At 43.0% G+C, this 15267-nt stretch overlaps 3 protein-coding genes across 6 annotated transcripts in view; 2 read left to right on the top strand and 1 right to left on the bottom strand.

The window, feature by feature from the left end:
• LOC307016923 (pleckstrin homology domain-containing family G member 1) overlaps window positions 1-4323 on the top strand; it is a 61564-nt gene extending 57241 nt beyond the window's left edge. For all 4 annotated transcript variants that reach the window (XM_079646307.1, XM_079646310.1, XM_079646309.1 and 1 more), the window contains exons 16-17: window positions 116-2003; window positions 2455-4323. In XM_079646307.1, the coding sequence (XP_079502433.1) occupies window positions 116-2003; window positions 2455-3398 (2832 nt within the window). In that variant the 3' untranslated portion in view covers window positions 3399-4323. The remainder of the gene's footprint in view (window positions 1-115; window positions 2004-2454) is intronic.
• A 2815-nt stretch (window positions 4324-7138) lies between these two features.
• Window positions 7139-12740, top strand: tcp1 (t-complex 1). Its single transcript, XM_079646637.1, has 12 exons — window positions 7139-7298; window positions 7806-7891; window positions 8355-8483; window positions 8990-9087; window positions 9216-9326; window positions 9463-9644; window positions 9930-10056; window positions 10314-10489; window positions 10998-11121; window positions 11389-11581; window positions 11695-11858; window positions 12349-12740. The coding sequence occupies exons 1-12, from the start codon at window positions 7226-7228 to the stop codon at window positions 12557-12559; spliced, it is 1674 nt and encodes a 557-aa protein (XP_079502763.1). The 5' UTR covers window positions 7139-7225; the 3' UTR covers window positions 12560-12740.
• A 75-nt stretch (window positions 12741-12815) lies between these two features.
• Window positions 12816-15267, bottom strand: part of acat2 (acetyl-CoA acetyltransferase 2) — a 2892-nt gene continuing 440 nt past the window's right edge. The window contains 7 exon segments of the mRNA XM_079645295.1: window positions 12816-13656; window positions 14227-14337; window positions 14438-14592; window positions 14702-14820; window positions 14906-14910; window positions 14916-15049; window positions 15131-15265. Of these exon segments, the coding sequence (XP_079501421.1) occupies window positions 13486-13656; window positions 14227-14337; window positions 14438-14592; window positions 14702-14820; window positions 14906-14910; window positions 14916-15049; window positions 15131-15265 (830 nt within the window). The 3' untranslated portion in view covers window positions 12816-13485.

The following is a 15267-nucleotide window of genomic DNA, read 5'->3' as shown; positions in this document are numbered from 1 at the left end:
GTCTTGGTGTGAGTTGCTAAGTGTTGGAGATATCAGCTGTAGGGATGTCTGTAGTTAGATATTTTTAGACCTTAACTACGTTTATAACAACAGCTTCTGCTCTCCTTCCCCACAGAGAGCCAGAGAATCCCTAGTGAGGGAAGGAAGTCACCACCCTCCGCTTCTCAGGACCCCTGCCGTGATGGAGGAGCCTCCAGACACCCCCGTCCCAGCTGTAGTAGTCACAGAAAGCGACCAATCTGTGAGGAACATCTGGGCAGACCATCGTGCTCGCAGGGCCATGTTCCCAACCCGCCAGCGAACCATGCAGCCGGAAGACGAGGACGAGGACATCTACCAGATGTTTGTCCCGACGGAGCAGAGCGCACCAGAACCAGAGTTGCACTCGGAGAGGTCAGAAGCCCCCTCGTCGCCCAGGACGGCTCGGCCCTGCAGCTGGCACACGGAACAGGTGCCCACTGTGCATGTTGACCCCCCCTCTGAGGATAGCAGGGTCCTGCGGAGGGCGAGCAGCGCGGGGGAGAAGGCTTCAGAGGGGCTCCAGAGTCCTGATGACGACCAGGCCGGTAACAGCAACCTGGAGGTGATCCACACTGAATCCTCCAGCAATGACATATCTGGGTCATCATCAGCCGAACAGCTGACGTTAGACGATGTAGAAAATGTGTATGACAACATCAGCTACGAGGATCTGAAGAGCATGGGCCTTGTTAGAAGAGACCCCGAGGAGAGCCAGTCACGGAAAGAAACCCCCTCAGATGCACAGGGTTCCCAGGACCAGGCAGCAAAGGTACTGACTGCTCCAGAGACTCCTGTGGTCCCAGAGCCTGTGATCCAACAAGACATTTCTTCTGAGAGAAAACCGTCACCCATGCAGGAGGGGAGGCCATTCGGGTCATGTGAGCTGAAGATAGTAGAAGAAAACATCTATGACACCATCTGCTTCAGGGACCCCCCTACGACAGAGTTTAAAGGGGTGAATGAAGGGAACAAACTACAACAGGAGAGAGACAGTCTGCTGGCCTCAGAACCAGATCTGACTCGAAGCCTTGGAGGGTTTGTGTCCGAGGAGAGCCTCCACTTTGGAGAGGATGAAGCCTTGCACCCTGTCCCATGTTCCTCTGAGCCAGACTATTCTTCCTCGTCTGCCTCTGAGACTTTCTCGCAGCGCCCGCAGAAAGGGGACAAGATGTCGGAGCAAGTCGACGAGATCTGGAACGATCTGGAAAACTACATCAAGATCAATGAGAAGAAAGCCGATAGACTTCCTGCTGCCTTCCCTGTTAGTGCCCGTGAGTCGCCTAAGAAAGCACCGTCGGTCAAAAACAGCCCCACAAAGATTCCTCTTGTAATTAGTCCCCAAGCAGCCAGCAATCCCACCAAGAGTCCCCCAACACACCAGCCTAAGCCCCCACCTGTTACCTCCACGCAGTCATTCACAATCCCAGTCATCAACCTCCCTGACCTGCAAAGTGAATGCCTTGCTGCAGAAGAAAGCTACAGCCCGTCTTTGAGCTCACGCCCCCTTCCTCCCCCGCCCGTCACCCCCGAGCCCCTCACAGGCACGGTGAAGAGCATCAGGAACAGACTGGCTCGCCTCAGTAGTGGCAGCTTCCGCATGGAGGACGACGACCTGGTGGAGCTTCCTCCGAGAAACACCCTTCAGAGGGATATTCCCCTCAAGGACCTCCATAGTTTGTTTCCAGGGGAGCTGGCAGGCCTGGCCTCCCCTCTGGCCTCCCCTCTGGCCTCCCCTCTGGCCTCCCCTCTGGCCTCCTCCTCCCTCCTGCTGGGGGAGTCTGTGGACCTGGAGATGGAGAAATCCAAGAACCGAGTGTTCCTGATGGCACGGCAGTACAGTCAGAAAATCAAGAAAGCCAACCAGCTGCTGTGCATGAGGAGCATGGACCCTGGAGACGCCTGTGGGCGGAGCAGAGCTGAGAAGAAGCAGAAAGACCTGGCAGCCATCTTGGAAGAAAAGAAGCAAGGGGGCTCTGCCATAGGTAACACAAAATCATTGAACTCTCGGAGAAAGGTTTTTTTTACTTGTCAAAACTTAGAATGCACTGATCTGGCTAAACTTAACCGTTTTGCCATAGAGTGTTACCTTTTTGAAAACGTTTTAAATCTAAAAACCCAATTTCATATACAGTAACTAATTGGGATCCCTCTTTTGCAAGTGATTTGAAATATGTTTTAATTATCAAAAACATACCAAGAAAACAAACCAATCAACTCACACAATACCAAAATCTCACATTCAACAGACCAAAGAACCTGCACCCATGTATCCTGATAAACACAAATATACTGTAACACACTACAACTATCATTCAAGACAATATAAAAAATATATAAAGTCTTTGTTCTTTTTAGCCTTGTGCTCATGTTATATTTATATCATAAAAAAACCCTACTCACACCTTCTTTGCGTCCTCTGTGTTTCCCCTTCAGGTGCAAAGATAGCAGAGTACTCTCAGCTTTACGACCAGGTAATGTTCAAAGACCCCTCGCATCACTCCCACCCGGGGCTGCCGTCGTCTCCCTCCATGCCTGAGACCTCCCTGGAGGAGGACTGGCTCCACTCCACTTACAGCAATGGAGAGCTGGCCAGCTTCGTCTCCTCGTCCAGTGACTTAAACGATGCTCGGGCGTCCTCTACCCTTCAGCGCAGACTCACCTCTGACGGCTCTATCCCTTCCCTAAAGACTTCTCCTACCACACCACCATCCCAGAGATGGAGCTCCTGCATGTCTCCACCGAGCGAACAGGAGGAGCACGTGTACAGTTCCATTAAAAGACATCCTTCCTTCAACGCTCCTTCTTCACCCTCGTCAGAGTCTCCCCCGTCGAGTCACTGTCAGTCTCTCGGCTCTCTGGGCAGCCAGGAGAAGACTGAACTCAAATGTAACGGACCCTCGGACAGACTCCGCGGCCCCAGTCTGGGTCGCACCGGTCGGCAGAGTAGTCTCCCAGAGCGCTCGACCCACGGACAGTCAGACATGACTTTACACGACGGTCAACAGGTGGTCGTCCTGAACCGGGCTTCTGCACTGAGCATCCTCAACGCCACTCAGAACTACATGGCTAACTTTAAGGACGATGAGGAAGACGATGACGACTATGTAGAGATCCGCTCGGAGGACGAGAGCGAGCTGGAGCAGGACAGGTTGGCGCGGCAAAACGGCAGCTCGGCAATCCTTCCCAACCAGAACCGGGGTCTGGTCCACTCCCAGAGTCTCCCGTGCAGCCCGCTGCACTCCTGCGATCAGCAGAGGGCTCTGGACCGTGAGCAGCTGGAGAAGTACCTGTGGACCGAGCCGCAGCAGAGCCAACCCAAAATCGTCCAATCTCTGAGGGAGAAGTTTCATTGTCTGAGCTCCAGTAGCTTCGCCTGAGTCTTTATGAAAAATAAAAAGCCAAATATAAATAAACATACAGCATATAGCAACAAAAGGGACACTGCTGCTTTGCCATCCAGATTTCAACATTATAGTCCACAAACAATGACACATCTCTCAGCATAGAGCAGAAGCAATTTCTTTGATTGCAGCGATATTTGCAACTCTCTGTGACAGGGCTTTAATGTAAAAATAAATAATGAATATTAATAGCCTCAGTGTGAGCCGCCTTAGCACTTCCAAACAATTGTGTAGGCTTCAAACAGACCTGGTGGTGAAAAGTAATCGGTGAAAGCAAAGATTGTCTCGTAAAGGCATTCATTGTGACTGAACGGGTTATAATATTCAGAGGAATTTTAACTATTTTATCGCTTTACATGTGAGCCTTGTAGATGTAATTGGAGTCATATGAATTGGTTCTGCTGGAGGACTTGATGCCATTAAACTGTTGTACAGTTACAGTAAAAGTTCAGGATACCTGTTACTGATTTTAAGAAATCTTGTCCGTGCCCAATGTCTCAAACAGTAGTAAAAGCATGAAATATCTGATGATTCACCACACAACTGACTTTTCAAGCTCTTTTTATTTGCCACAAAGCTTATTTTACAGCATTTTCAGCACTAGTTAACCTCCTATTAAGGAGCTGTGAACCACAATGGTGGCTGCTCTAGTGTTTTTAATTGTGCTTACACTATTAAACAGATCTGAACATGCAACTTTTTTCAAATTTGCATCTTGAGGCTAGATTGTCACTTTTAACAGCTTTTTAGCAATAATTATAACAAGTAATGATGCCGCTGTAAAGAAAACACGTTGACTAAGATCCAATAGGTTAAGTATAAGTACATTTAGACCTTTGAGTCTATTTGAGGTTATTGTGTTTCTGCCACCTTTGTCATCAATAGGGTAAAAACACGCTTTGGGTAAAAACACGCTTTAAAAATCGAGAGAAGATGCTGATATTTTAGATAATTAAGAAACCATAGAGCTTCATATTTATTTTGAATCTGTGAGTAAATCAGAGATGGTTTTTCATGTCAAAGTTTGGGGGCATCCATCATGTATACAGTGAAATGTGCATCTCAACAAGTGGACGTTTCTTATCATATTCATTTTAATCTTTAAGAGGGACCACGAAGGAGAACCTTAGGGGAGTTGGTTGAAAGTACTGTATTATTTGGTGTATTTGTTTTCCCTCTCACATGGATAGTCTGTCTACTTTGTTTATATTATGGAACACTCTGTCACACTACTGATATCACTTCACAGAAAGAAATTCACAGTCGGATAGTTGTCAGTCACTTTAATAAGGTTCATGCAACACAATTGTTTCTCTTCCCTCGAAGCATACCCAGTATTTATCACACACTGTCTTAATAAAAATCACCAAAGTTGTCCTACTGTTTGCAAGCATCCCTGGTTAGTGGTCTGTTTCACGTTGACCTTAAGCCACAGACAAGTTATAAAATACATTATTTATTAAAAGAGGTTTTATTCTGATTTTAGGGGCGCAAACACAATTGGAATTAAATACTGTGAATATTTTTTTAGAAGTTCCTTTCACGCACTGCTTAACACAAGTTCCAAATCCAAACAACACGTGAAAAATTGAAAAGCACAATATCATGGCCTACGGTTTAAACCAGGAAATATGTATCATAAGCATGTTAGGAATATGAAGTATGTTTTTTTTCCTTGTACATTTATGTCCTCTGTTTCACTGGTGGGGACTGTCTGTCTTCATTGAGTCTTTTTTTGCACTTTCTGTCTTTTTTTACATTTGATTTGTAAACACTTTGTAAAGATGTACATTTTAGGAAAGTTATTCTTGTATACATTAGGTATGCTTTATAATGCTTTAATGTTTAAGTTAAGTGTACTGTATTTTTTTAACTGCCTAGTTGTCATTGCTCAACAATGTATTGGAGGTAATAAATTCAAATTAAACTAATCTCTGTGTTTTTGTGGTTATCACTGAATAAACATGAATGGTATGACAGCATATTTTAAATCTGAGGTTATTTTCAACAGTGTTCCTTGCTTATTCCTTCAAGAACACATAATAAGAACAAATACAAGGAGAGCAGCCTAGAATAATGACAACAATTGAGATGACATACATTTTGTAAGGATTAGCCTTGGCTTGGGGATAAAAGTAATGACTTCCCCATTGATTTAGTAGCATGTATGCCTTTAGTTTTATGATATAAAATGTATATCAGGTTATATAAAAAATATATCATGCAGATACCAGCCTACCTTGGCGTTTAAACATCATGCTTGGTAATCAATTGGTTATTACAAGCTAGGCCCATGTAAAGAAATAGGGGAATTGTGTCAACTCAACATTTAGAATTACTGTACAAAAGAGACAATTCTCAATGATGAAAAGTGGGCCCGAAGCCCAACTAGTAATATATTTTTGAGCCCAAAATCAATAACTAAAATTGAGAACATTTAATTAAATTTACAATTTAAAAATGTTCTTCATATTCTGACCAAGAAATTTCCTGCGGACATTTGAAGGATACAAAATAAACTTCTCACAGCAACACAGAGGTTGGCATACAATTTAATGGTGACAGAGTTTCTACATTGTCCCAAACATATAATTGACATTTTTGCACTGCAATTTCTTCTAACATATATTTGTAAGCTAGTGAGCAAAGTTTGACAAAAAATATTTTTGCCAATTTATCAGGTGATGAATATTAAACATAATACGATTCCTCCAAAACAAAATTAAGAGTAGCCTACGGCGAAATTCAAGAAGAGAAAAAAAAAGAATAGAGGAACAGAAACACATCTATATAATGTAATGTAAAAAAAAGGGGAATTTCCTATACCACATGTGTCAAACTCAAGGCGCAGGGGCCAAATCAGGCCCGTGGTGGATTTAATTTCGGCCCGCAGGATAACTTTTAATTACTATTAGATCTGGCCCGCTGGTATATTGCACGCACACCTTCACTCAATCCTGAGGATTTCCTCCGCTCAGAGGCTGACCCCAAACATTGATGAACTTGCACCCAAGATGAGATGCCAAGTATCTGGCTTGAAAAAGCATCACAGAGCAGCACACTGAGTTTAATGGATGTTTCATTCTGCACTTTTTTTCTTGCGACAACAGGGGATGTTTGTTTTTTTCTTTGAAGGAAATAGTTTTTTTGAAGCTGTTGTTGGCCTGTGGAAAAATGTAATCATAAGAAATGACTCCAGAAAATCTGCAGCCAGAGCCATAAGAAATGAATGCAACTGATTATTTAATGTTTAATGTTGTTTTTATAGGCACTAATTTAAGCTTTGTTAGTTCCAGGTTTAATATCTGCAATGAGTTCATTTCAATAAGTTTTGCAATAAACATTGAACCAGTCCGGCCCTCGACTAGTACCCATGTTTTTTTTTATTTTGGGCCACTGTGTATTTGAGTTCGACACCCCTGCTCTACTATACGTTTAGCTTCACAGTAGGTGCGACATACATTTTGTAATTTAAGTGATAACCAGACCAACCAGCAGAGGTCACCACCGTTACTAATATTAAAACCATAGATTAAAACAGGAAGAACATCAGATGCATGCTGGGTAATATAGTTTATAAGAAATAACGGGACAAAGTGTACTTTTCTAATTTAATAAGGGAACTGGTAGACGTGGAACTTCATTACAATTCCAAAGTTGATATCGTTAACATAATTAAAAAGCTTTAGTTCCGCAATTACATTTTTTAGTGGACATTTTCTTCTCGAATCTTCTCCTTAATACCGGGTTACCCATAGTGCACTGCGGTTCTTCCTTTCTTCTCAGTTGTGTGGTTGTCCAAAATGTCCCTCTTAGATGGTCCGTTGAACGTGCTCGGCCAGAGGACAACTGGCGAGTCTGTTCGTACTCAAAATGGTGAGTAATGTTGCTCTTATACTTGGTGTTTCAAAGAAGCTTCATATATTTAAAGTGCATTACGAATGGTAGACGGGAGAACAGATTGAATTTGCTGCGTGCACCACACGTGGCTAATGCTAATGCTAGCTAACTTTTGTCACTATAAGCCTCTGCTTCCTCTTCTGTGAAAATCTGCATAGCACAGAAAAAAATCATGCAATTTTTACACGCTATGCTATTTACGCAAACAAAAGTATAATGTTGTAATCCCATTTCAGTACCTTCCACTCGCATCACCATGAATGGACGGCTATGCTAATGGGATAGAAAAACACTGTCATGGTCTGAAGGTGTGGCTAGCTAACTGTGCACCCCACCAAATAGTTTGACAGGATATATCAGTCACAGATGAATGAATATACGTTTAAGCAGATATAGTAAATGATGAATCAGCTGACTTTTAAATGGGAAGAAAATGTTATTTAGGGCTTCTTGCTAAGAGCAGCTTTCTTTTTGTCTCTGCAGTCATGGCCGCATCAGCCATCGCTAACATCGTCAAGAGCTCCCTGGGACCTGTTGGCCTGGACAAAATGTTGGTGGACGAAATTGGGGTATGTGTCTCAATCATTAATATCCACAGGCGTCATTTGCATTAGGATAATTTGCTAAATAAAAAGTGCACAAAGGATAGTAATCTTTGAGATTATTTGCACAAGAGAACATGTTCAATCACGAAAATAGTTCACACTTCGGTAACATAAGTGGTGTAATTTGGACCTGCGACCTGGTTAATAATATTAATTGTAATTATATCGAAAATAATGAGGCAATTGTTGCACCCGCTATGCAGCAGCTTAGCATAGCTATTACTGCACTAACTTTCATAAAAGTATTTTAAGCATATGTATGTATTGTTTGTAGGGGAAAGCAGTAGTGTTTGTTTTTTTAATCTGAAAAAAGTCTCCCCCACACTTTTTCTAACAAAGTGACGCCCCTGTTATCATCCATTTCGTATTATCTGATTTTTACTAAATGGTCTGCCTTGCTCATCTGTCTTATTTTATTGATTGACAGGACGTGACCATCACCAACGATGGAGCGACCATCCTGAAGCTGCTGGAGGTGGAGCACCCAGCTGCCAAGGTCCTGTGTGAGCTGGCTGACCTGCAGGACAAGGAGGTCGGGGACGGGACCACGTCTGTGGTGAGTGGGGTCCTCAGCTGCTACAATAGGGTGGCACATTTAGGAGTCTACTGGTAAAGAGACCATGTGTGTTGGATACCAGGATGAAGAAATATACAATGCATTTTTTTGTCTTTACATTTTAGTGAATACAAATGAGATGAAGGGAATGCATGTTAATATCCCTGTTCTCTATAAAAAAGCATTTTTATTGCGATGTTTTTAAAGATTAGTGGGCTGTTTTATCATTTTTGTGCTCTATAAACTATTTAATAATGAACAAATTGGTTGCAATGACAGTCCTGTTATAGTACCTACAGCTACCTTTCAATATGGATGTATGGCTATGCAATAGGACAGAGAAACACTCCGTCACAGTCTGAAGAGGTTGAGCAGCCATATTTCTGCCACCTCTAATGAAACGACGGTACAAAATGAAACTTTCTCATATACTCTTTTGCTGAAAGTGTAACAAGGTTATTCTCCGTTTGCAATTTACTTATCTATTCAATGTGACATTCTTTCAGGTAATTCTTGCTGCAGAATTGCTCAAAAGTGCAGATGAGCTGGTGAAGCAGAGGATTCACCCCACATCAGTCATCAGTGGATATCGTCTGGCTTGCAAGTAAGATGCTAACATGAAGGACTGCTCTTTACTGTTCAGAAGTTTTTCTACACTGACGCTGACTATCCCTGGGTGCTTCAGATCTAATGAGATGTTTATTGATGCACACGTTTCTTTTTATCTTCCAGGGAAGCAGTTCGCTACATTAATGAGAATCTCACTATTGGAACAGAGGAACTGGGCAGAGAGTGCTTAATCAATGCAGCCAAGACCTCCATGTCCTCCAAAATCATTGGAACGTATCCTTTTTCCTACACAGTGCACGTGTTGATCAAACCAACTTAATCGCTGGCCTTTGTATGCCAGGACTTTGCAGGCAGTGACTTATTGTTAATGCAACAAAATCCCTTATCTGCCTTAACCTGGAACCCTCAGTGATGCAGATTTCTTTGCTAACATGGTGGTAGATGCTACTCTTGCTGTGAAGTTTGTGGACGTCAAGGGGGTGGCCAAATATCCCATCAACTCTGTGAATGTGCTGAAAGCTCACGGCCGCAGCCAGAAGGAGAGCTTCTTGGTTAATGGATACGCAGTGAACTGCACTGTTGGGTCACAAAGTAAGTTTGTTTCACAATATTCCAAAATGAACAACATTGTGTAATGCATCATACATTACAATTACAGCTGATTAAACTTAAATGTGCTGCATACCTCACCTCATGGTGTAAGCAGTGATACGCCTGGGAGATATAAAACGTTCTAGAAAGCTATTTAGACAACGTTCAGTGACTGCGTCACAGCCTTTTAGCCAGACAATGTAATAATAACAAATGTCTTTTCATTTGTTTGTCTTCGTAATGTGGAGTAGCAATGTTAAACATGCCATTCTGTTTTCTCCAAAGTGATGGTGAAGCGCATCCTCAATGCCAAGATTGCCTGCCTGGACTTCAGTCTGCAGAAGACCAAGATGAAGATGGGAGTCCAAGTCCTGATCAGCGACCCAGAGAAGCTGGACCAGATCAGACAAAGGTACACACGGTTCTTCTCTTCCCTGCACTGTCACTCATCCTTAAGAATATTCCCATTTCAATTTGCTGTGATGCTGAGTCAGTAGTTTACACAGTGATACGCGCGGGCGAAAATATATAACGGCCCCGATATGAAGCAGCAGTTTCTCTCGGAGCTGTTGTACCAGTATTGTGGGCTGGAGAATGTTTGTATAGCATTTCTATTGTATCCAAATGAAACTGGGGAAACTAAATTAACTTTTGAATTCCTTGCTACAGGGAGTCTGATATGACCAAGGAGAGGATCCAAAAGATTCTGGCCTCAGGCGCAAATGTTATTCTGACCACCGGTGGCATTGATGACATGTGTCTGAAGTACTTTGTGGATGTCGGAGCTATGGCAGTGAGGAGGGTTCTCAAGAAGGACCTCAAGCGCATTGCCAAGTCAACAGGAGGTAGGGTGGAAGTTCACTGAAGATGGTGTCTGTGTGTTCCTGCTCTTAACATCTGTTCATAAACAAGTGGATTGTATTGAATACGTATACCAATCTAACTGCACTTCCCCAGTCTGTTGGAAAAAATCCTGTTATAGTACCAGATCTGCCTTTTGATACAGATGTATGGCTATGCTAACAGGAGAGAGAAACACTCCGTCAAAGTCTGAAGAGGTTGAGCAGCCACATTTCTGCCACCTCTAATGAAATGATGGTACAAAATGAAATGCATGATATCTTTTTAAAACATTTTATTAAAGTTGTAACAAAGTATTCTAAGTTTGAATCAGAAGACTTGGTCAGTTTGTGTTTATGTATACATCTTGTGGAATGTAAGGTACCTCTTGCTGCAGCTTGTCTAAACATCTGTGTACACTTTTTTTTTTAAAAAGAAAAAGTCAAACCCTTATATTTAGTGGATTGAAAGTACTGAATCATGGTGACGCTGGTTGTGTATGTCCTATTTCAGCCACCGTCTGCCCTTCTTTGACCAATCTGGAGGGAGAGGAGACATTCGAGACGACTATGCTCGGCCAGGCTGAGGAGGTTGTGCAAGATCGCATCTGTGACGACGAGCTCATCATGATCAAGAAGTAAGAACTGCAACTATATAAATCAATGTTTTCTAATGCAAATCACATTGTTGGTACTTTGTGGATGTCTGTACTAACTGTAGGATTAGAACATTTCAGTGCATCGACTATAGTTCTGGCAACATGTTTTGATTAACTCTGAAAAAGAGTTTGTATGATCTGTAGAGGGCAGAAACCCCTCATAGATCTGCCTGCATATACTGTTTTCACAGTCTGACATAAATAAGCTGTATTGGTTCTAACTTCTCCTCCCTTGAATCTCCTCAGCACCAAAGCACGCACATCAGCATCCATCATTCTGCGTGGGGCCAACGACTTCATGTGTGACGAGATGGAGCGCTCTCTGCATGACGCTCTCTGTGTGGTCAAGAGGGTGCTGGAGTCAAAGTCTGTGGTGCCAGGAGGCGGCGCTGTGGAGGCAGCTCTGTCCATCTACCTGGAGAATTATGCCACAAGCATGGTGAGCACACTCCTCTGAAAACCTTTCTATCTGAGCTGCAGCGAATCTGGAGTTGTGTTTTTACCCAGGTTTCCCGATACTGAGATTTCACTCATCTATGATTCATTTTTCAGGGTTCCCGGGAGCAGCTGGCTATTGCTGAGTTTGCTCGTTCTCTTCTCGTCATCCCGAAGACGCTGGCTGTAAACGCAGCTCAGGACTCCACAGATCTGGTGGCAAAGCTTCGGGCCTTCCACAATGAGGCTCAGGTTAATCCTGAACGCAAGAACCTCAAATGGTGAGTCTCTGCTGCACCAGCCACAACACTGTCATATGTTTACGCTAGGGCTGCTCGATTATGGCAAATCATAATCTCGATTATTTGGGTCAATAATTGATATCACGATTATTAAAAACGATTATCCATTTACTTGTGAAAAAATGTGAACAGTATGTTTTTAACAGTTGATTACCCTGAACTTTAAGTATAATTCAGCTGAAAAAACAATTTAAAAAAAAACGTTTTATTTAGATTATGTTGCAAGCCAAAATCGTAATTTTAGGATTTAATTGAGCAGCCCTAGTTTACGTTAAGTGGCACGATAGGTTTAGGTGTTCACTCTGGAATGATCAGATGCTTTTTTTTCTATCATATTAAAAAAAAAAATGTTGGTTGAGTAAAATAAGCTATTGCCATAATTCCTATTTGGCTCAGGGAAAGTGCTTTGGGAAGTGCTTTACCTGTTCTGTAGAAGATTCAGTATTTGACCACTCTCTCTGTCTGGTAGGATTGGTCTTGACCTGCTCAACGGCAAACCTAGAGACAACCGTCAGGCGGGCGTGTACGAGCCCACCATGGTGAAGACAAAGAGCCTCAAGTTTGCCACGGAGGCTGCGATCACCATCCTTCGTATCGACGACCTCATCAAACTGTTCCCAGAGCAGAAGGAGGGCGGGCAGTCGTACCAGGATGCAGTGCAGTCTGGATCTCTGGGTTAAAGGCTGTGATTGGTCCTGATAGGTTCATCATCTGTATTTATACGTAAGGAGCTCTTCATGGCTGATGCTCTAGTATAGGCCGTGCACTTTGCCTGTTTACTGTTCTTTCACTCCCTCGCCTCCAGAGGAACTGTAAGTGATATTTTGTTTGGACACTTAATAAAGCTCCAATGTACATGTACATGACTTGATTAGTTCATTCCTATTTTCACTGATGTGGTTATTGTGCAAGCTTTCATAAACGAGTTTCGAAGACGTTTTTGGCTCGATGGCTGATGATTCTTTATTGATATGCAAAAGAGCTGCAGAAACATTTACACTTTCATCATGCTGTGTTCAGGAAGTACTCGGTTAGAGAAGGCTAGCGTACGTAAGCTTATCCTTATGGCACTTGCATTTCAAGGCTCATGTCTGCTACATTGATTAGAGAAAGTGGAATGTCGATCAAAATGTCTTTGTACAGCAATCTAAGTACGAAATCATTAAATTACACAAAAGGTAGCCTGTCTGTACCGGGCACAAATAAAGCAATTAAGCATTAAAGCCTTGCATTTGCAGTTTGTTTCACTTGTCAGGAGTGCAGGTCGTCTTGGAGGAGAAGACATCCAATACTTTGATTTATTAAGAGCTACTAACTGCAGTAAGGTGCATAATATATATATATATCGTCTAATAGTGGATATACACTATTACATTATCTAGAGGTATTAAATCCTTGAGTCACATGTTACACAGCTATAACCTGATGGAGGGTTTGGGAAGGTTGTATCTTCCTGGTCGAATGTACTTACTGTAAGTCGCTTTGGATAAAAGCGTCATCTAAATGTAATGAATGGCACGCTAATATTGGATAAGATGTAAACGACAACTATCCCTTTATCATTTAAGATTGAGTGCAATCTGTGAGGCAGCATTAAGTTTCCGTCTCAAGCCCTCTCCACGCACATGGCGATGCCCATCCCTCCTCCGATGCAGAGCGACGCCACGCCCTTACTGCCTCCAGTCCTCTGAAGGGCGTGCAGCAAGGTGACCAGCACCCTGCAGCCAGACATGCCAATGGGATGGCCCAGAGAGATGGCCCCCCCACTCACATTCACCTGAAGAGAGGAGGGACAAAAAGCACAGGTTACCATGCTGTTCCATTCTAGAGGGAAATGTACGCTTTTCTATAAAGTGGTCGACTGAATAAAAAGGAAAAATGCCTAAAAACTAGGGCTGCTCAATTATGGCAAAAATCATAATCTCGATTATTTTGGTCAATCATTGATATCGTGATTATCCATTTATTGAAAAAAGAAATTTTAACAGTTGATTACCCTGAACTTTAAGTATAATTCAACTGAAAAAATAATAATCGTTTTATTTCGATTACGTTGTTTTCGTAATCGTTGCAAGCCAAAATCGTAATTGCGATTAAAATACAATGAATTGAGCAGCCCTACTAAAAACATCACCTAAAGCTGACAGACAGTTTCTAAAATATTGTAATGTAATGTTCCTGTTAATAAGAGTAATTGTTTTACTAGAGTAAGCATGAGGTTGCCCTAGTATGATTGTATTAATATTCTAGGATACCCTAAGTATGAAAAGATACTCATTGAAAGTGGGTTAATGGACAGACACAAATACAAGATTTATTGTCAGTGAGGCTGGGCTGCAAACATTACCTTGTCTGCATTTAGGCCAAGCTCTTTCACCACCGCAACAGACTGGGCAGAAAAGGCTTCATTGATCTCAAACAAGTCGACCTGCTCCAGCTGCCAGCCTGCTTTCTCAACCTACCAGAGGACAAGAACGACAAAATAATAATGAAATAAAACAAAAGAAGATTTCTTTTTTCAGATATGGTTACTTATTTCGTTGCTTCTGATTACTCACGGCCTTCCTGATGGCTGGTATTGGTCCCGTTCCCATGATAGATGGGTCAAGGCCAGCTTGAGCCCACGTAACAATTCTGGCCATCGGTTTAAGGCCACGTCTCGCAGCCTCTGATTGGCTCATTAGGACGGTTGCTGCTGCTCCATCATTAATACCTACAGTAGTAAAAACATGCATTTAGGTTACATAACTTCTAATCACGACAGTGGATGTTTGTGAGATAAACCTCAATGACATTGTCTCAAAAAAGAAATGAGCAGCAACCTGAGGAGTTGCCAGCGGTGACGGTGCCGCTGCCCTTAATAAAGCAGGGTCTGAGTTTAGCCATGCTCTCTGTGCTGCTGCCGTGGCGAGGAAACTCATCCACCTTCACCTCCACCGGCCTGAAGACGACAGACAAATGTTACAGTGCATGTAAAAGAGAGAAGAGAACATTTCCTGATCATAAATCACAGAGCAGCTCCTCACCTTTTCTGGAGGACACTGTCACCGGGACAATCTCTTGATCGAAGTGTCCTGCTTTCTGCGCAGCCTCTGTCTTGTTCTGGGACCGGACAGCAAACTGGTCCTGCTCCTCTCGACTGACTTTCCACTGCTCTGCCACATTCTCCGCTGATAAGAAGTATTTCGATGTATCACAACAGCAAATATACATAAGGATGTGTGACAATGTATATGTTCAGCCATGCTCACCTGTGAGGCCCATGTGGTAGCCATGGAAGGCGTCTGTCAGGCCGTCGGCCACCATGGAGTCCTGCAGGGAGGCATCGCCCATCTTCACCCCTTCTCTCATTCTCAGAGTGTGAGGAGCCTTTGGTGGAACCAGAAAA

Source organism: Notothenia rossii (genome assembly GCF_949606895.1).
Source record: "Notothenia rossii genome assembly, chromosome: 8".
NCBI classification, from domain to species: Eukaryota; Metazoa; Chordata; class Actinopteri; order Perciformes; family Nototheniidae; genus Notothenia; species Notothenia rossii.
This window is presented reverse-complemented; position numbering and strand designations above follow the sequence as displayed.

Coding starts and splice junctions, on each gene's coding strand:
- tcp1 (XM_079646637.1), top strand. CDS start 7,226: ATGTCCCTCTTAGATGGTCCGTTGAACGTGCTCGGCCAGAGGACAACT. Junction 7,299..7,805: donor GTCTGTTCGTACTCAAAATG/GTGAGTAATGTT, acceptor TTGTCTCTGCAG/TCATGGCCGCATCAGCCATC. Junction 11,122..11,388: donor GAGCTCATCATGATCAAGAA/GTAAGAACTGCA, acceptor GAATCTCCTCAG/CACCAAAGCACGCACATCAG.